This window comes from Haplochromis burtoni, unplaced genomic scaffold (assembly GCF_018398535.1).
Source record: "Haplochromis burtoni strain Fernald_Lab_line unplaced genomic scaffold, NCSU_Asbu1 Contig_106, whole genome shotgun sequence".
Taxonomy (NCBI): Eukaryota; Metazoa; Chordata; class Actinopteri; order Cichliformes; family Cichlidae; genus Haplochromis; species Haplochromis burtoni.
In genome coordinates this window covers 1,547,460-1,567,063 of record NW_024582467.1, presented here as the reverse complement: position 1 = coordinate 1,567,063, position 19,604 = coordinate 1,547,460, and the positions used below count along the sequence as shown (strand labels likewise).

General features: G+C 39.2%; 1 protein-coding gene across 2 annotated transcripts in view; it reads right to left on the bottom strand.

Annotated features, from left to right (window-relative positions):
* Positions 1–19,604, bottom strand: part of LOC102314635 (pro-neuregulin-3, membrane-bound isoform) — a 355,364-nt gene that overhangs the window by 76,611 nt on the left and 259,149 nt on the right. For both annotated transcript variants that reach the window (XM_042223224.1, XM_042223225.1), the window contains exon 3: positions 1,721–1,794. In XM_042223224.1, coding sequence (XP_042079158.1) covers positions 1,721–1,794 — 74 coding nt within the window. The remainder of the gene's footprint in view (positions 1–1,720; positions 1,795–19,604) is intronic.

Here is a 19,604-nt window from a genome sequence, read left to right as displayed (position 1 = left end):
CCTCCTCTTTGTTTCAGAGAACAATGGTGCTACGAACATCATGTCTAATGTGCCTTCAGTTGGATCAACAAAGCAGAATGACAATCAGGAGCTGTTTTTCTCTGACATTTGACAAATTGCTTAGCTAAGTGATGGGGGTGGTAACATTTCTTAGCTACCAATACATTCAGGTCAGTAGGTTGGTGTACAAACAAAGCGATGGGTGTCACTTCAGTGAACACTGCTGTTGTTCTAACAAGGACAATTACCCTAATACTCATTTGGAATTAAAAACCTCATTACAGAGACTTAATTAATGATCTGGAAAGTAAAGGATATTAACAAATAGCGAGCAATAATGCTGCATTCGCCACATCTAATCAACATGTCTCATTCTCCTTTGCAATCAAGTATAACACTTCATATTCCTAACAGGGAATTTAGATTTTAATAACACTGCAGTGAGTCTCCTTTGTTGGACATTGGGTCATTGGATGTCTATGGGGTAAAAATTCCAAGGTGTATCTCTGTCCATTTATGGTAAATAGTGCTATTACAGCATGGTGCTTGTTAGTAAAAAAGTCACAGATAAGCTATTGTACTGCCACAACGTTAGTGCCTGCGTGACAAGGTTGCATATTTTTTGGAATGAGCTGAGGAGACCTGGGAAATTAATATGGAATAGATAGTGAGGAGTAAGGACATAAGTTAGGGCAATTTGTGTTCTTCCCTCAACTGTGTGACATTGAGAGCACCGTGTGTTTGGGAGATAAAGAAATGAGAGAAGTGACATTAGTCTGACTCAGAGAGGATATTTGAGAAGGCACTGAAGAGAGGAGAAAATGAAAAGGTAATAGGAGGACAGATTATGAGTTTGTGTAAAGAAAGTGCAGTGAACATTAGAAGGAAGGACAGCCAAGGCTGGAATGCTGAATATTCTATAAATTATTGCTACCTAAACATAAAAAGAAGGAACACTGTTGAACTACTGGTGATTGTTGTCAAGAATGTGGAATATGTTGATATCTGGCTTTCATCTATCTTTCTCAGCGTCTTCACCTGTCTAAAATCAAAAAATTAGAAAACATTGGCTGAATCTGACGAGGAATCATATTGTATCATATTTCTAAGCCCACAGCCCTGCTGGAATTCAAAGCAGGAGGTCAAACTCACCTGGAAACAAAGTAATCAGTGCAAGTAGAATAATAGCTGCTAAGATTAAAAGAAATCTATTTTATACAATGCATGTGCATTTCAGGGTACAAACTAAATGTAATATCCAGATATATTTTCGCTCAAGGGGAAAAGCCCTTCCATGATTGCTTTGCTGCTGCCATGATTAATAACACCTCTGAAGGAATATGATATATGCTTGTATGACAAGTTTTAAATGTAAACTGTCAAACACACTGAAAAGATTCCTATTTTTACTCTGTATGAACCATACTGACACTGTATGTCTGGTTTGCATAGCAGACCAAGGAGCGCCATCAAGGACATGCTCAGTAACTCTCAATATATGCTAGTGAATATTTCATTTTTCCTTTTGGGTTATTGATGTAGATCAATAGTCTGAAAAATAGATCTTATGGACCCAGACCCTTTCAGAATGAGCTTTCTTTCTCTCGTGTTCACTTCTTTATTATATGTTTGAGTTTATGGACTTATTGTATCATAGATCTAGACACACTGTATCCACTGGAGGTTAAAAAAAAGAAAAGAAAAACAAAGTGCGTCTTACTTGGGTCCGACAGGATGGAGTCAGTCTTGGGCAGAAACTGGTCACAGCGGATTCCTTGGTATCCTTCTCGACACCTGATGGAAACAGGAACATAATTATTAGTCAAGTAATCAAAAACTTTAGCTGGGAAACTACGCAAATGACCTTTATACATTCAATTAATTTAAGAGGGCCTATTATGCTTTTGCTTATTTTTATATGTAGTCGACACATGTAAAAGTAATCCCAGTAGCTTTTCCTGTAGATATCACTGATATGGTTAATTTAGTGACAACCTATAAGAGGAGAGAGTTGTCTTTAAAGTTTGGTGGAAAGGAGCTGAAATGGTTCGTTTCAGACATACATGAACACAGTGGAAACACCACTGTTCAGTATAACACACACACACACACACACACACACACACACACACACACACACACACACACACACACACACACACAATAAAGACTGATTTTAAACCGTGGATCATGGATAGCTACTCTCACTGAGTCACAAAACAAAAGAGTTAGAAATGAACATAACATCTCCCCTCATGTCGCAGGTTCGGTCACTATTTTTCTTGGTGATGTGAGCATTTCTTGTTGCTCTAGTTTCTTCATCAGCCACATTGTGCAAGTCATCTCATTCAAAACTTTAGCATCACTATGTCTTGATGCATGCTCAATCATCCAGGTGAGGAAATCCCAAAAACTTAATTACGTTCATCTGGATGTAACATTTTCAATGAGAGAAAAGTTTCAGTGGGAAACCAAACAACCTCTGGGTAAGTGGTTGGCACAACACAGAGGAGCTAACTCATCAGGCCAGGACTCTGCAGTCTATTCACACCTACAGGCTAGTGGAAACTCTTTCAATGATGAGTACACATCCTGGACAGGGAGGAACGCTGATTTGAGCGCGGAGTCAAGGAGGCCATTTACGTGAAAAGGGAAAGACCATCTCTGAATCCAGGAGGGGCCTAAGGGTAACCATCATACAATTCTGTGACTGCAGCCATTCCCCAACTCTCTGTGAATGGTACTCCTGGTCTTTGATTGGTGGTTGTTGACCGATGGTCATGACAATTAGCATATCAAGATGAAGATAATCAAGAAACTGACCTCATAGCTCATTGTTAGTCAGTGGTGCTAGTTTCAGTCATTGTGCAAAGGTACTGTTTAAAAGGTTGGGGAAACCTGCAGTCAGCTGAGACTAAAGAAGCCACTTGGACGATGATGAAATATTTCTCCAACTGAAAACGCTATGTCCAGATGAACAGAAGTATCTACTATGTTCCTTCATCTGGGACCAAAAATAATTCTGCATGCTCATTTTTGTTTTTTAGATCTTTTCTACAGTTCTCTTCTTACTTAAAATGATGTACACATAAGAGCACAAAGAGAGTACAGCCTCCTCATCAAAGGAAGCAAACTGACAAGAAGAAATTATTGATGGGGTGATCTTTAGGGGCAGAACTCTCTACTAGCAAAGATGTGTCCTAGGCAAAATCACAATGGGTGCTGCAGAAGAAAAGGTGGATCCAGCGTGCATTGACCTTTTTCACAGCTAATGACTTTCAGTTTCCTTGTTTGGTCAGAGGAACATCATTAGATGCACCATGCAATGAATAAAATGCAGAATTTCTCCTACAAAGGCAAAGTGCAAGAGCATTGTTGAAATGCATATGAACTTTCCAATGACATTGAATCTGCTGTGATATTTTTCTCCTTGCGTGTGCTAAATTAACTGAAGACACATTCCATGGTTTCTGGATAGCCCTCAGACTTTTAAAGAAATTTAAACTGTTGAATATGATTGGCACATTAGTGAGAGTACCAGTCTGGCAATGATCATTAAGCAGCTAATGAATTCTGAAATGTGCTTGGGCTGCCCTTCAGAAAGTATCCCAAGAAAAGACAGGATGTATTTTTAATTAATTTTAGCTCAATAACCATCTCCTTATCAACACATGGAAGTGTAGCGTTGTCTTACAGAACAGATAGAAAGCACAGAGACTTCAATGAGGGCGTGAGGCCTAACTGGGTGTCGCACTTGGCTGGAATATCAATTTTGCCTCTGGCCAAATGTACTTTGCTTCCTTCTTGCAGAAAATACACATCTCATCCATGCAAAACATTAACTAAGAAACAGACATAGTGATGCTGCTTTAAATTTGACCACACTATTACTTAAAAATTGATAAATCTTCTAATAATTCTTTTTCATTATGCCTTAATTTTCATCTCTACTCCACCTGTATTCCTATGTCTCACCAGATTACCCTTGCAGCTTTGTTTCACAGAATCAATCTGCATCCGGTCTGACAAGCTGACAGCAGAGCAAAAATACTGATGCCTGCAAGTGAAATCTGAGAGAACATCTTTGTCCAACCAGACAAAACACTGGAGCTCTGCATAGACATCAAGCTTACAAGAACTGGAATGTGGCATATTAAAGATTTTTGCTTGGAGCAGAATGACGATAGCAAGCCTGTTTTGTGATTTTCAGTTCTTTAATCAATTAGAGTGGGGTGATTCGCCTGCGCATGCTGCTGGTACATATGTCTTTACTTTTGGAAATAAGTAAAGACATAGCAGTGTTGTGGCAATGAATGCAAACTTTGAATGAAACTCGTATGTATATACAAAAAAAAAATGCTTAAATCTTGAACTGGTTTGAAAATGGAGTTAAAGTACTTTGGGTGGAGCTGTGACTCACTGATACACAGCTCGCTCATGCAGGTTTTGAGTGTATTGTCAAGTGACACTCTGAAAACTAAAAAAATGCTTGATTTTTGGAGGAGCTTCTCACAGCTGTAAGGCATTAGAAGAAATTGGTGGTGGTGAGATCCTGACACTTTTTATCAATCACTTGACATACTGTCAATCTGCCTTTTTCAGGTTCACAGTCGGAAAAAGCACAGGTGTAATGCGAAGTTTCTAAGCACACTGCAGGCTTCACAGCAGACACTGTGTGAAGTCTATACTTATAAACATTCAGCAGCTTTATCAGAACTACTGGTACTGCCGCGAGGGGAATGTGGACCGGCATGTGATGATTATGTGCAGGCCCTAACAAGCCGAGTGATTTTATTCAACCATGGATTAAAAAAAAATGATAGAATTCTGTGAAAACTGCCAAACATGGCATGCTTATATGCTCTATAATGGATCGACACTTTTTTTTTGTTTATACGAATTGCTCAAAGTAATGCAAAATATGCCAAAGTAAGTGGTGTGGTCTAGTAACAGATGCTCAACTGCCATCTAGTCCAGCAGGGGGGTTGGAAGGCTTGGGGGAGGGAGCCAGTGTGAGAAATCTCCACATAACTGTGCTTGCCATTGCTGTCACTGTTAGCACGGTGGCAGCAGTGCTGTTCCTGTCTCGCTTTTAGTGCTGCTGTGTATGCTGAATAGCCCTCACCAATACGTGAAACTCTTTTGTGCATTTTCACAAATACAGTTAGTTTAAACCAGTTCAGCATATCGTGACTATGTTATGAGGAACTGAGCTGAGCTAAATTTACATGAAATCAATATAGGAATGTTGTAATGCTACAGTCAAGTCTAAGGAAAACGCTGGCTGGAGACCACGGTATGATCAAAATGACTGCAATCATGTGCAATTTAATTGGAATTTCATTGCCTCCAAAATGGCTGCTTCCAACGCAGGGACCAGGTCTGCAAGCACACGCACTCTGTTGCTATCTTCAAAGCAACTTTGATGCATCAAGAAAGCAATGAAACAGCAATGAGACAGTCAGTCTATCTGCAGTTGGATCTGTTTGTGATAAATCAGCAGAAATTGCAAACCCGTGGCTGTGAGTTGCTGTATATATACATGGAAACTCTCATTCATACATTCAGAGTCTAACCAAAACCTCATAGGTTTGAAACAAAAATTCATCCATGCACCTGTTGCAGGACAGTGATTTAACTCCAAAATGACATACAGGTGCTTGGCAACTTCTCTTTTATATATGAATATAACCTGTTGGTAACTGGTTAAGTCTTGTATCACATAAGGAGACATCACGAGGCCTCAAAGATCCCATTGTTTGTCAAGGCAACAGTTTTGCCACCTCTCCTCCAAGTTTGTTGTTCTCAGCTTTTAGCATCTCAGTGTGTGATGCCAAATATGTTCTGTGTGGGAGCGGGAGAACAAAACAAACACAAACAAATACAGTTGCTTTGTTTTAAAGATGAGATCTAAATCAGGCTTCAAAAGTTTGACGAAATTCATTTTAAATGATAAACGTTTCCACAACTTTATATAACGTTGCCGGGGCAGATGTAGGTGAGCGTGATTTCACTGGCTGTTCTTTATACTACTGCTTTGTCAAAGTGGCTGGCAGATATGCCAAGGTGTACCTTGGCAAATCCCTGATTCACTGGGTAATGGCAATGGTAAGAAGGGTCTCATTCACAAATTGTCACATATGGATGATTATTCAGGACCGCTTTAAGCACACATGTGTCACTGGTTAAGTGTCAAATAGTTAAAGACATGACCTTTTCCTAAACCTAATCAAGTAGTCTGGTGCCTAAAGCTCAACATACAGCCAACAGCTTATTAACTGTGAAACAGCAACTTGCAAGAAAATGCCGTTATTTGATGCCCAAGGAGAAAACCAAGTTAGCATATGAAACTCCGGCTAGACGAAGCCTAACTCAAATCAAACATTTCAGCAAAAGTATATCATGTCAACAGGTCACTTACACCACAGATGGACATTTTCTCTTTACCAAACATCCCTCCATGGTGCTAAGCCGACTAAACTTCGACGAGAGGCAACCTTTGTCAACCCAACTGATGTGAAGAAAGATAATTAAAAGAAAGGAGGCTTAACATGGTGACAGTGCCCGTGTTTCATGCTCATTAGGTGGAACAGGGGAAGCAAGAGTGAATGCTACCCACTGTTAAAACATACTTAAAAAGGCAAGAGAGAAGACAATACGCACAATTATGCACAGTTGAACAGACAAAGCATCCCGGTTAAATGGCCAGGAGCACCATAAACAGCTGCAATATCCTTCTGTATCATGTTTAGGACTGTGCAGTTTATGAAGTTCTTGTATCCCTCAAACTCTGTTTTTTGTTTGCCTATGCCGTTTGCTGCTGAGATCAAAACACTTCAAAGTGTTGCCTTATGAAGCTCAGAGGAGTGAATATGAGAATGGATGAGAGACTGTGGGAGGGTATTGAAGAGTTCCATGCCTTCTAATTAACACCACAGTCATTAATTAAAAGAAAACAGGAAGCAAGTACATGCATGCATGTGTGTAAGCACATGTGTTTCTCTCTGAAGTGTACAAAGCAACACAAAGCCTGGGATAAATATAAATATGCCGCCCAGAGGATGATGAATTTCTGTAAAGGGAAGTGTGAAAACACATGAACTGGTGACTAAAGACATGGATCCAGTGTGAGAAAAGCAATTTAGAAGTTAAGTATTTGTGGAAAACTTTAACAGAAGAATAGAAGTGTTATTACAGCATACCTGATATTATTTTCTCTGGGTGTGATGGTCCTGATGACAACACCAGAAACTACCAGGAAGTTGTGAGTACTTTGGCAGGTATTATGTTTGACTGTTTGGATGTCTGTGGAAATATTTTGTCAGTGCTATAACAAAGTAACCATGCATGATACTCTCATAACACTTTAGTGGTGTGCACCAGAAATCACAGGTAGGGTTGTGTTTCAGCATGGCTTTAGTCTGACCCTATAATACTGATTGAAAGGAAAGGAATTAGGGGCAAGCAGCTGAGCTCGTCAATGATTATGTCCAAGAACTCTTTTGGCGTGATCCAGTCCACACTGACTAAAAGAAATGCATGAAAAACCCTCTTCTATTGTATTTAGATACCAAAGATGCACCATGATTTTATTTTTAAAAGACAAATGATCCAAACAAATGTCTAACTTTCCTTGGCAAGTCATTTAGACCATTTAGTCTAAATTAGGATTAGTTTGAATAATTAACTTTAGGAATTGTTACTGTGGAAATCAAAGAAGGTACAAAATTTGATTAATCAAAACCTAAATCAATTCCAATGTGTCTGCTGGGCTTTAACCCTTTAAGACCTACCATAGAGTCAAGTCCGCCAGAGCTTATATTATATTTTTTACATCCTGTAGTGCCATTTTTGGGAGCATTTCAAGTTGCTATACATCAATACAACCATTATAGCCCCAATTTTAATAATATATATGCATTAAGTGCATAGTAATTACATAAATTGCAAAAAAAAGTGCAATAAACTACAAAAAAATGGAAAATCGTTTTTTTTTTTTTAACATATATTTGAGGCTTATCCCTCAAAACTGTAAATACAAAAAAGTTGCACAAAATAGTTTCCCACCACAGGGAATTTATTTTGAGTGTCTTCATAGTTTTATTTTTGAAATACACCAATTTTTATATACTGCAGGAAAAACGAAAATAAATATTACAGTGCAAATTTGCAAAAAAGAAGCATGTGCATCAAAATAAACTATTTCCAGCAGTGCAATTTGAGTTCTAAGCATCCCAGAAACGATACAGAAAGTCATAAAGTCAAACATAACTTTTAAAAACACCAGTATAGGCTCATGAGGCCCTGATGGTAAAAAAACTACATTCCCGCAAAAATGACGTCACTTCCGACCGGCTTTAAAGGGTTAATAGCAACTCTCAGCTTGTTTAATCGGGTAACCAAATACAAATCACAGTCTTCACTTTAAAGTGGGCCTGAGATTATTACTTTTCTACTCTAATGACATTACATATCACTCGTTGTATGCATTGCTATTCATTCCTCTCTTGCTTGATGGGACAGAAGATTGAAATGAAAATCTGGCTTTGTTTGGTATGAAGGGAAGTCTCTTCTCTCATTTTTCCAGACTAGTTGTTTGAAATGCATCTAGGGCAGTGTGTCTCAAGCAGGCAGAGTGTGAAACTGTGTGTATTATATTTCTTGTTGTGTATGTGTATCTATGGACATGTTCTACCAAAGGCTGTCTTGGAAGTTGTTGCCAGCATACCTATCCATACAGTTTTTTTTTTGTATGTATTAGGTATATGGAGGACAGTGTCATTGGAACTCTAGCATGACAAATGTTCTTTTGAGAACATCTAAACCCATTATTATCTCCATATAATCCTACTATTCACCACTACTTATGGAACTGGGTCACAGAGGCAGTGATGTAAGCACAGTGTCCTAATCCTTAGTCAATCCTTAGTCAAGCATTTGAATCCCAGAAGATATCCATTCACTAAAAAACAGGAGACTACTCTGAGGTCTCCTGTTCTTCGTTGCTTTGAATACCTTCCTGTCAAGGTGCCTCAAAGGTATCCTGGTTGGATAGCCATGCTATCTGAGTTGGCTCCTTTAAATGTAGAGTAACAGGCATTTTGATAACTCCCTTGTAATGTCTCTTTTGAACATCCATCCATCCATCCATCTTCATCCGCTTTATCCTGGGCTGGGTCGCAGGGGCAGCAGCCTAAGCAGAGAAGCCCAGACCTCCCTCTCCCAAGCCACCTCCTCCAGCTTATCCGGGGGAACACCAAGGCGTTCCCAGGCCAGCCGAGAGATATAATCTCTGCAGCATGTCCTGGGTCTGCCCCGGGGCCTCCTCCCAGTGGGACATGCCCGGAACACCAACCCCAGGAGGCGCCTAGGAGGCATCCTTGTCAGATGCCCGAACCACCTCAGCTGAGGCCAGCCACCCTTCAGAGCAAGCTAATTTCTGCCGCTTGTATCCACGATCTCATTCTTTCCGTCACTACCCACAGCTCATGGCCATTTGCTTTTACACTCAGCTCCCTCTTCACCACAACGGACCGGTGCAGCGTCCGCATCACTGCAGCCTCTGCACCAATCCGTCTGTTGATCTCCGGCTCCCTTCTCCCGTCACTCGCGAACAAGACCCTGAGATACTTGAACTCCTCCACTTGGGGCAGGAACTCATCCCCGACCTGGAGTGGGCACTCCACCCTTTTCTGGCTGAGAACCATGGCCTCAGATTTGGAGGTGCTAATCCTCATTCCCGGTGCTTCACACTCGGCTGCGAACTGCTCCAGTGCGAGCTGGAGGCCTTCACCCGATGAAGCCAACAGAATCACATCATCCGCGAAAAGCAGAGATGACACTCTGAAGCCACTGAAGTGAAAGGCAATGCAAACCAAGCTCTTGCAACGGTTGTATAGGGATCGAATGGCCCGTAGTAATGGGCCAGATACCCCATACTCCCGCAGCACCTCCCACAGGACACCCTAAGGGACATGGTCGAATGCCTTCTCCAAGTCCACAAAACACATGTAGACTGGTTGGGCAAACTCCCATGCACCCTCAAGTATCCTGGAGAGGATAAAGAGGGTGTTCCGCGACCAGGACGAAAACCGCATTGTTCCTCATGTATCCGAGGTTCGACTAGTGGACGAACTCTCCTTTACATCACCCTGGCATAGACTTTCCCAGGGAGGCTGAGGAGTGTGATCCCCCTGTAGTTGGAACACACCCTCCGGTCCCCCTTCTTAAAGATGGGGACCACCACACCGGTCTGCCAGTCCAGGGGTACTGCCCCTGGACTCCACACAACATTGTAGAGGTGTGTCAACCAGGACAGCTCTACAATGTCCAGCTGGTAAAAAAGACTTAAATATTTAAACTCTTTCACATCTGTTTGACTTGGTCTACATAGTTTGGCTTTTTGACATTTAGTCTTAGTCAAAGGCAAGTTGGATTATATTCAAGACCGTCCTGCGGATTTTACCATTTTGTCTATTGCAGACAATATTGCGGCAGAATATGAAAAAAAGAGCTTTTGGTTAATGTCCAAAAACGCAAAATAAAGAACAGAAAAAATGACAAAAATGACAAAAAAGGAGGTAACATGTAGAGAAGGATAAGGGTGGGCGACTAGGTTTTTCCATTGTACTGCAGTTGGACGACTCCTACATATTCTTGGTTGCTTTGTGTTTAACAATGCTTAGAATAGATGACAACTGCCTACTGAGTCTGCTAGTACATAAGAGTGCACCTACTGGTCATATCTATGTGACTGATTACAATTAGTATCAGCCAACTAATGAGACAGCATCCAAATCAACTGTTGTGGCTGATGAGGGAAACACAAATATCTTGTATTTCAAAGTATATGAAGGCATTTTGGAAGGAAGAAATTGTTTAGAGATCAGATTGGGCTCCACTAAGGCCTCCACTTAGTACATAGTAATGATTATTAAATACATGTAAACAAGGACTGTGACAACAGGCCAATTATTTGGTCACCATTAACCCAAAATTAAATTGCCTGTGCTGTCTAATAAACAGGAGGCACATAGTCCATTTACTGCTCAAGATACTCCTGTGTCTCCTCTGTGATTGTGTAATTGTGGTCTGATGCAATTCCAGTTTAATTTCTGAAAATTGCCTTTACAGAGATATAATTACTAAATGAGCTTTTGGAGCAGGCCTCAAATTTCTAAGGTGAAGAGGAGCATGTTCCTTTTGCAAGCATTTCAAAAGCCAGTTCAACTGGATGACTTCTGATAGCAGCTCATTTCAGTGAGAAAATCAATCATTGCATTTTCTTTTCTTTATGCATATGTCACATATATGTAAGTTTGCAGCTTCTAGCTGTTCAGTGCTTCCAGTTGCCGAGCTTCTCTGACATGTATCACACTAAAAGTTACATACAGGCCATGCTGCAAACCCTTGCTTCAGTCTCACCATCACTCCTCTGAAACCTCACTTACATCCCGACTCATTCACGAGAGACAAGAGGTTACTTAATAATGCAAAGCTCTTACTGATCACTGGCCCTCAAATAAAAAAAAAAACAAAGAAAGACAATTTCTTTCATTTCTCTCACCTTGGTCCTCCTCTATCTGCCTTTATGTACCATATTCTCTAATAAAAGCACTCTGACGAATTTAATGAAATCTTTATACACATTAATTACATATAATATATCCATGCAATGAATACAATGTGACATTGATCTTTATGTCAAACATTCCTACTGTCAAACACAGAAGCCATGAAGCCATTGTCAAAGAATTAAGTTAATTAAAAGTATATTAATTACTTCTATGTTGTTCAAAAGCTTATATGTTGACTAGAATACGAAATATATAAGTCACATTTGTAACTAGGACAGGCAGATTTTTTTTATTGCCTATTGCTACGTTTTTCTGAACTGGCTGTTACAAATAATTGAAACAAGTAAACATGTCAGCTGAAGCCACTGTGATTCCAAACTGACAGCAGGTGTCATACTCCATGATGGAAAAAACAAAACGAAAATTGAGTCACAGAAAACTAACCTTTTTATACTCAGGAGACAATTTCTGAGGTATTTTTGTCATCATAACCATGATCTTTCACTAACCAGACACAATCAGGAGGGAACGAGTAAAGAGAAAAGACCATAAACAGAGAGATAATGCATAAATTTGCCCAAATGATAGGAGGAACACCTCAGGTTGGTGAAGTCTTCCCTGTTCACTTCAGCTCTTCTGGAAATACCATTAACAGTGAGATAAGGCTCGAATCCAACCCTTATCTTTTTCTTATTTTGCCCCCCTCTCTGTTTTACACACTCTCTCTTTGAATGTCTCCCTTTTTAAATATTAACACTTTATCACTTAGACCACTTATCTTTTTTTTGATTTTATTTGATTTTTATTGATTAGCATTCAAATATCTCAGTGAAAACAGAACAAAGATCTACCACAAAGCAAGAAAGCATGAGACAAGGCTAATCAAAAGGTATTGGCTTATCTCTGTGCATAATGATTCCCTCTTAGTCACATTGATTAGATGTTAGATTTTTTTTCATACAGTCAAGAATAAGATTCAGGGGATATCGCTTTTACTTATCTTGATGCCAAAGGGGTATCAAGGTACTTGGATTAAACAATTAAATGGCTATCACCGACTTTGACAGGCAACAAGTTTTTACCTCTAGCAACCTGTACTCTATGCACAGATATCCGTTAAATTGAATAGGTAAGGAAATTTTGAATTTGAATTTGAATTTGAATTTGAATTTGAAGTTTATGTATGCTATAGTCTTCCTTTTTTTTTTTTTTTTCAATAATTTGATCTGGAAGTACTTGGGTCTGCACACAGTTTCATCATGACCATAAGCATCTTGTGGATGAAATAAAATGCTGATTACAAGTTGTTAGGTTATACCAAGGACAAGAGAAATGTTAAAAACAGTATGGTCATCCAATTATGAAGGAACCAAGTATACCCTGCACTATTGGCAACCAGCTGTACCTATAAATGGAAATCAAAAGACTTCAATCAGACAACACTCAAATGCACCATGCCCTAGAAGCTCTGACCGGACCTGACCTTTTCAGGCCTTTACCTCAGCACCAACCTCTGGGGATGAACAATGAAATCAGCAAGGAGCTAGCCAATAGCTGGTTGCTAGGCAGCTACTTGGCTCACTAAATTTGTTGAACTAGCTTCTTTCATGTGTTCATGGTGAAGCTGCCTTGCAGAGGATTTTAAATGGAATGATGTGATGGGAAAAAAAAGTCTAATGGGAATTTTAAAAAACATTATTGATATTCATCTTCTTCGTTTTTTTTTTTTTTTTTAATACCAGAACGATATTTGTTTACAATGATTTTTCTTTTTGGCATATCATCTTTATTCTAGACAATCATTTTCCATCTTGAGTGTTCTTTACTTTTTGCCTGAGATTCTGGAGTGCCCTTTGGAAAATTAACACAAGGGAAACAATGGCTTAGCTAATAATGTACCACATGGGTGACAGTTTTATCACATCCCAATTTCAGAAAAATTAGCAAAACACCCAAATGCCAGAGGAGGATTTATGCAAGAGAGCATGCAGTTTGTGTTGAAGAACAACGGTCTCGTGAAAGCTTTGACCTTTGGACAAAATTAAGCAGCACAAAAGTCCGTCAGGGTAATCGTATAATTAAACTTACCCCTTTTCCCTTCAGTTTCCGATGATTTTTTTTGTCCCTTTAGAAATATTTTCTCACTTAAGAGTCACTCCCTTGTGCTGATCCTGCTAGAGGGCATGTTTAAGAAGGCGTTTGCCAAGGATAATACTACACAAAGGAATTTCAAATTATAACCTTCTGGAAACTGGCAGCCACTTCATCTCCCAAATGTTGATGGTGGGATTTAAAATTCTTATGCATGTAAAATGTAATTTCACTGCTTGAACAATGCGCCATTCCTTATTGGAACACACAAAACGGGTTCAAAGGATGATTAGAAACATCAACAGTGCTACTGCGAACATCTTTGAAGGCGGCTGAAAATAGATTAGAAATAACTGAAGTGAAAAAAAATGTGTATGAAGATGTTGTTTTTCGGTGTATAGATAAAGTATAATCGCTTTGTAGTTTTTATGTTAAAGTTTTGTTGCAACTTTCACAGCAAAGTAAAAAAACACTGAATCCAAACTCTCTGAACCACCATGTGAGATTCAAAGTAAAATATTTATACTTTAACTATTGTGAACCACCAACTGATGAAAATTTTAAATGTAATTTCTTATTTATGATTACTGACTACATTTGGTTTGCACAACGGAATCTGTTTCGGCTGTACTTGATGTGATATCATTACTTCCAATATCCTTTTGTAGTTGTCTTTGCTTCGGTTTTCAAGTAATTTGTGAAAAGCCACCAAAAGCAAAAACATGCTCTGTGATTCATTTTGTCATTATTTGTAACCCAACTCACTCGAGTGCAAGACCAGCTGAATTCAAACGAAGGAAAAAGCTGGCTACAGCAAAAGCTGGTTACATGGTGCACTTGAAAGCAGCATCACAGAGCCTGCAAACCAATTATTTTTAGAGAGAAGTAGTCTGTTTGAAACACAGGAAATGGCAAAACAAATGCTGCCAAGACAAAACAGATGCTGTAATGTTTCACCTAGCAAACAGGGGTTCCTGTCAGGGAAAGGTGTGCATTTTGGAAACAGTCCTTAATTCAAACCTTTCCCTGAATGTTCTTAAATGCTGTAAAACTCGATTTGAGGGAAAAAAAACTCTCTGAAATGGAATTCAAATTTGTCTTCTGATGGATTTCTGTTCTCTAACTTGGGCCTCCATTTTCAGTATTATGTAACCCAGCCTTAGAAAGCACCACGGAGATTGTTGCAAATGATTAGTCATAAAATCTGAAATGTTTTCATATTTTATAGATATGAAGAGTCCACATAAAGCCCAGATACCCCCAAGTTCTATGAGCGAATTTGAGTTTAATCAAAACAAACCCTACGGCAGAAAGGGATTATATTACAGGGCATTACCAATTTTTAGAGGATTATTTCCCCCCTACTGATGATGAAGGACTTTGAAGTAAACATTTAGCTAAAAGAAAAATGTTCAAATCCTATCAAAAGTCCATCTGTTTCCTGAACTGCCTCGCTTCCTTCCATCCATTTTCTTCCACTTAATCAAAGTCAGGTTGCAGTGCCGCCATACTAAGCAGGGTATACCAGATGTCCTTTTACACAACACGATATTCCAGCTCCTCCTGGAGAACCCTGGCACACTAGCAGGCCTGATGAAATTTCTAATCTCTCTAGTGAGTTCTGGGTCTACCCCATGGTGTCCTCCCAACTGGGCATGTCCTCCAAGAGGAGGAGCCCAGCAGGCATATTGATGGCCAACAATATCAGCTGGCTTCTTTGATGTGAGGGAGGACCAATTCTTGGAGTTCCTCGCCTCGTCTTTGAGGCTGAGCCCGAACACCCAACCGAGATGGCTTATTTCAACCTCTGACATCCATGAAATTAATCTTTCTGTCACAACATGACATTTTCAGGGCAAAATATTAAATGATAATAATGTATATCCATAGATTTTTTTAAATAGCAAGAATGCGGTATTATTTGTGGATAAATGGTAGAGAGTTGGTAAATTTGTATGAACAAATCCCACATGCACACAGCAGGGGAGCAGCTAACAGCATGTTACCAACAAGAGTAGACAAATAATGATAACTGATGAATAATAAAGTTCTCAACACTTCAACCAGTGCGTACCTCAGCAACATAACACCAGCCTCATTGCATCTGTGTGAGTGACTGGGATATGCACTTCTACTGGTTAGAGATGTAGCTTCAGCAACAGAAAAGTATGCCATTAGGGATAGTTACTTTCAGCCATACATCTGCACATAAACTGAGGCTGCAGTGCAATCTGAAAGGGAAGATAGCCGCACTAAACTGAAAAGCGCATCTCCAGCCATGACTTTACTGGTACGTGAAATTTTTTTAAATATTCAAGTTATCTTCAAAAATGATAGAAAAACAAACAAAGCCTACTTGGACTGTAGGCGGTCTTGTAAATCGAAAGCTTTGCCTTCACATCACTACCAGTGCAGCAACAATCTTCCTGCCAATCTCACGCTCCACCTTCCCATCACTGGTGAACAAGATCCGCAGATACTCGGAGTCCTTCACACGGGGCAGCAGCTCTCCCAGAGAGAGCAATCCAATCCTTAGCCAGTGTCACGCTTGACAGGTGATTATTTTCAACTGATTGCTTTGGTTCTGCTGTTTGTGAAAATATACAAAAATATGCATCTCTGAGGACTAAAATTTCTCTAACCAAACAAAATACAAATTAAATGTAAATCGGCATTAAGCGAAAGTTGATAAGGACTGATACAAAGCAAATGTGCCAGCTCAAAGATAGATTAGGGTAATATGAAGAAAAAAGATGCCTATTCTGCCAGTTGTGATATCAGATAATACATGATCACACAAGGAAACTTGGTATTCACAGCAGAAAAGAGTGGAATGTGATTTGCATTCATTCAAACCTAAAGTGATGACCTTTGCTGTTCTCTTGTGTTACCCTCTGTATGAACTCTCAAACAAAGGCAGGATTGCTTTCATGGACACAGACATGAATTGTTGAGTACATCCTCAACAGGAAGAAAAGAATCAAAGGTATGAAAAAAGGCTCAGTTCAGTTTTGTGGTGCTGTCTAGAATGAATCCTGATGACGCAATTGTGCTATAGACAAATATGGGATGTGGATTGGAAAATTAAATATTTTAGAGGCCTAGCCCCCAAATTTCAATGCATGACCTGGTCTTTGACCTCATATACTGAAATGGTTGAGATGAGATAAAATGACTTAAAAAAAAAAGAAGCTCCTGTGTATTTAAAGAATATAGCTCATATGAGTCTTTTTCACTGGTGAGCTGAAGTGGAGGCTTGCTGTATCTGGTATACAGATATAGTATCCTCATCATCATCTTCTAAGAACTGGTCTATGCAACATTCACAGTCGACTGTGGGTTTCTAAGGGACACATTTCTGCATTTATCTGTAATTTTGAAATGTGCATGTCAGTTTTTTTTAAATATTACTAGTAAATTTCTATTAGACATTGAATGTTAACAACATTATTTTGGACAAAGTTGTTTAAGGGCATATCACAGCCATTCTTTACCAGGTATCCTGAGGAGAAAATTAAAGAAAATCCATATTTTATACAAAAGCTCTCACGTCAAGTTGCTAGTGAGGCTCTTGAGGGGAACATGAGAACTGGCATTACAGTGCTTTGAACTAACTCTGCCCTTCAGACTATATCTGTACAGATGGATTTCCAATTATGTTAATACCATAACAAGGGTTACTTTGTCTAATTGGAAAAAGACTAAGAAAATGATAACAGAACAGATAAACACAAGACAGAAACAGGAGGTCAGTTTTTGAATTGAATGAGCTCGGATCCTCTTTTATGTGAAGCATGTATCAGCCACTCTCATAATGAATGAAAGGGTCTAGAATAAAAGAAGACATTTTGTATAATTTGAACAAGTCTTTTTATCCTCATTGTTTTTAATTCTGAACAGCTATGCATTATATTTTACAAGAAGACTGTAGCCAATAAAGAGAAGACCAAGTAAAAGAAAACAGCTGCAACAACAAAAGCAAAAGTAAACCTCGTGAAAATGTGTTGTCAACAGCATTCTTTAATGTAACGAGGACAAGAAAAGGCAAAAGGAAATAATTACTAGACTCCAGGAGCAGCCGTTTACACAAGACTTCCGCTGTGCCGCAGGACTGGCAACTTGTAGCGCTTTTTGTGACCCAAAAAAGGCCTCTGAAAAATATGCTGCCTAAAGTTTCATCAAAGAAAAAAGGAAATGCATGCCAGAGCAAATGCACTACTGCTTCCATTAAAGGGGGTTATAAGTGCTGCCCAATCGTTGTCCTGCTAGAAATAAGTGCAAGCATTCAACACCAATCACCACAATGTTTTACTACAGGGATCGTGCAGAATTAAAGGAATTGCACCACACTGGTTTGAATCTGTCAATCTATATCATAGACTCCAATTGATTCATGTAAATTAAACAGATATGTAGCATTGCCTTCTTTACAGTGGTTTGCAAAAATATTCGGCCCCCTTGAACTTTCCCACATTCGGTCACATTACAGCCACAAACATGAATCAATTTGATTGGAAGTCCACGTGAAAGACCAACACAAAGTGGTGCACACATGGGAAGTGGAATGAAAATCATACATGATTCCAAACATTTTTTACATAGATTTTACTCCTTAGAGTTATATACTTGTAAAAAATGTTTGGAATCATGTATGATTTTCATTCCACTTCCCATGTGTGCACCACTTTGTGTTGGTCTTTCACGTGGACTTCCAATCAAATTGATTCATGTTTGTGGCTGTAATGTGACCGAATGTGGGAAAGTTCAAGGGGGCAAATACTTTTGCAAACCACTGTAAAGATACTTTGTGCAGCATTGCTACAATCAAAAATATCCTCTATCTCAGAGTGATGCTGAAAAACTAATTTAGATATTTTATTAAAACTCATTTTCATCAGGTTGAAAAGCCTTCAGAATGGCACAGTGAGAGCACTGACAGGGACTAGAAAGAGACACTTTTCTCCTATATTTGCTTATCTTCATTTGCTCCCAGTTAAATCCAGAATTAAATTTGAAATCCTTCTCCTCACATGCAAGGTGTTACTTGTGGTTCCTAATGTATTGGAAAGTAGAATGAGAGGCAAAGCCTTCGGTGATCAGGCCCCTCTCCTATGGAACTGGCGAGACAAACACTCTCACTACTTTTAAGATTAGGCTGAAAAGTTTTCTTGTTGGTCAAACCTATAGGTGGGGCTGGATCAGGTGACCCTGAGCCATCACATTGTTATGATGCAGTAGGCCTAGGCTGATGCAGGCCTATCCATGATGCCTGGGACTTTCTTCTTCACTCAACTATTTTCACCACTATTTCATTTAGAGGTTCAAACCAGCATTAGTAATTAACATCTAGTTTTCTCTTCCGTAGTTTTTGCCCTGTCTCTCTCTGCCGTCTTTCCCCTCATCCACAGCTCATCACAGCAGATGGCTGCCCCTCCCTGAGCCCACTTCTGTTGGAAGTTTCAGCCTGTTAAAAAGGAGTGTTTTCTTTTCCACTGTCACCAAGTACTTGAACATAATGGACTGTCTGGCCCCCTATGAGTCAGCACTATCTAATATTGCAGGCTGTTTACCTTCAAGGTGTTTTATATTGTAAAACACCTCAGTAATGCTATGTGATTTGGTGCTATATAAATAAAACTGAATGAACTGGGCTGAATAAAGAGTTAGCAGAGAGTCTCACATTATTATTTCACAAACTCGAGCCACCAGGTAAAGTATTAACTGCAAATATATAATTACAAATGTACTTCTTTCCCCTCAACACATGTAAATCCATATCTGTTTTAGGATTTAAATGTTGTTTTTTTTGTTTTTGCTGTAATAGCTTGAAAAAGGGAGTAAAATCTGCCAAATCACATCTTTGGTAATAAGCGAAAAGAATATTTGTTACTGCAGAAATTGACAGGAAACATTTGCTAACATTTCATCTTTATAGTA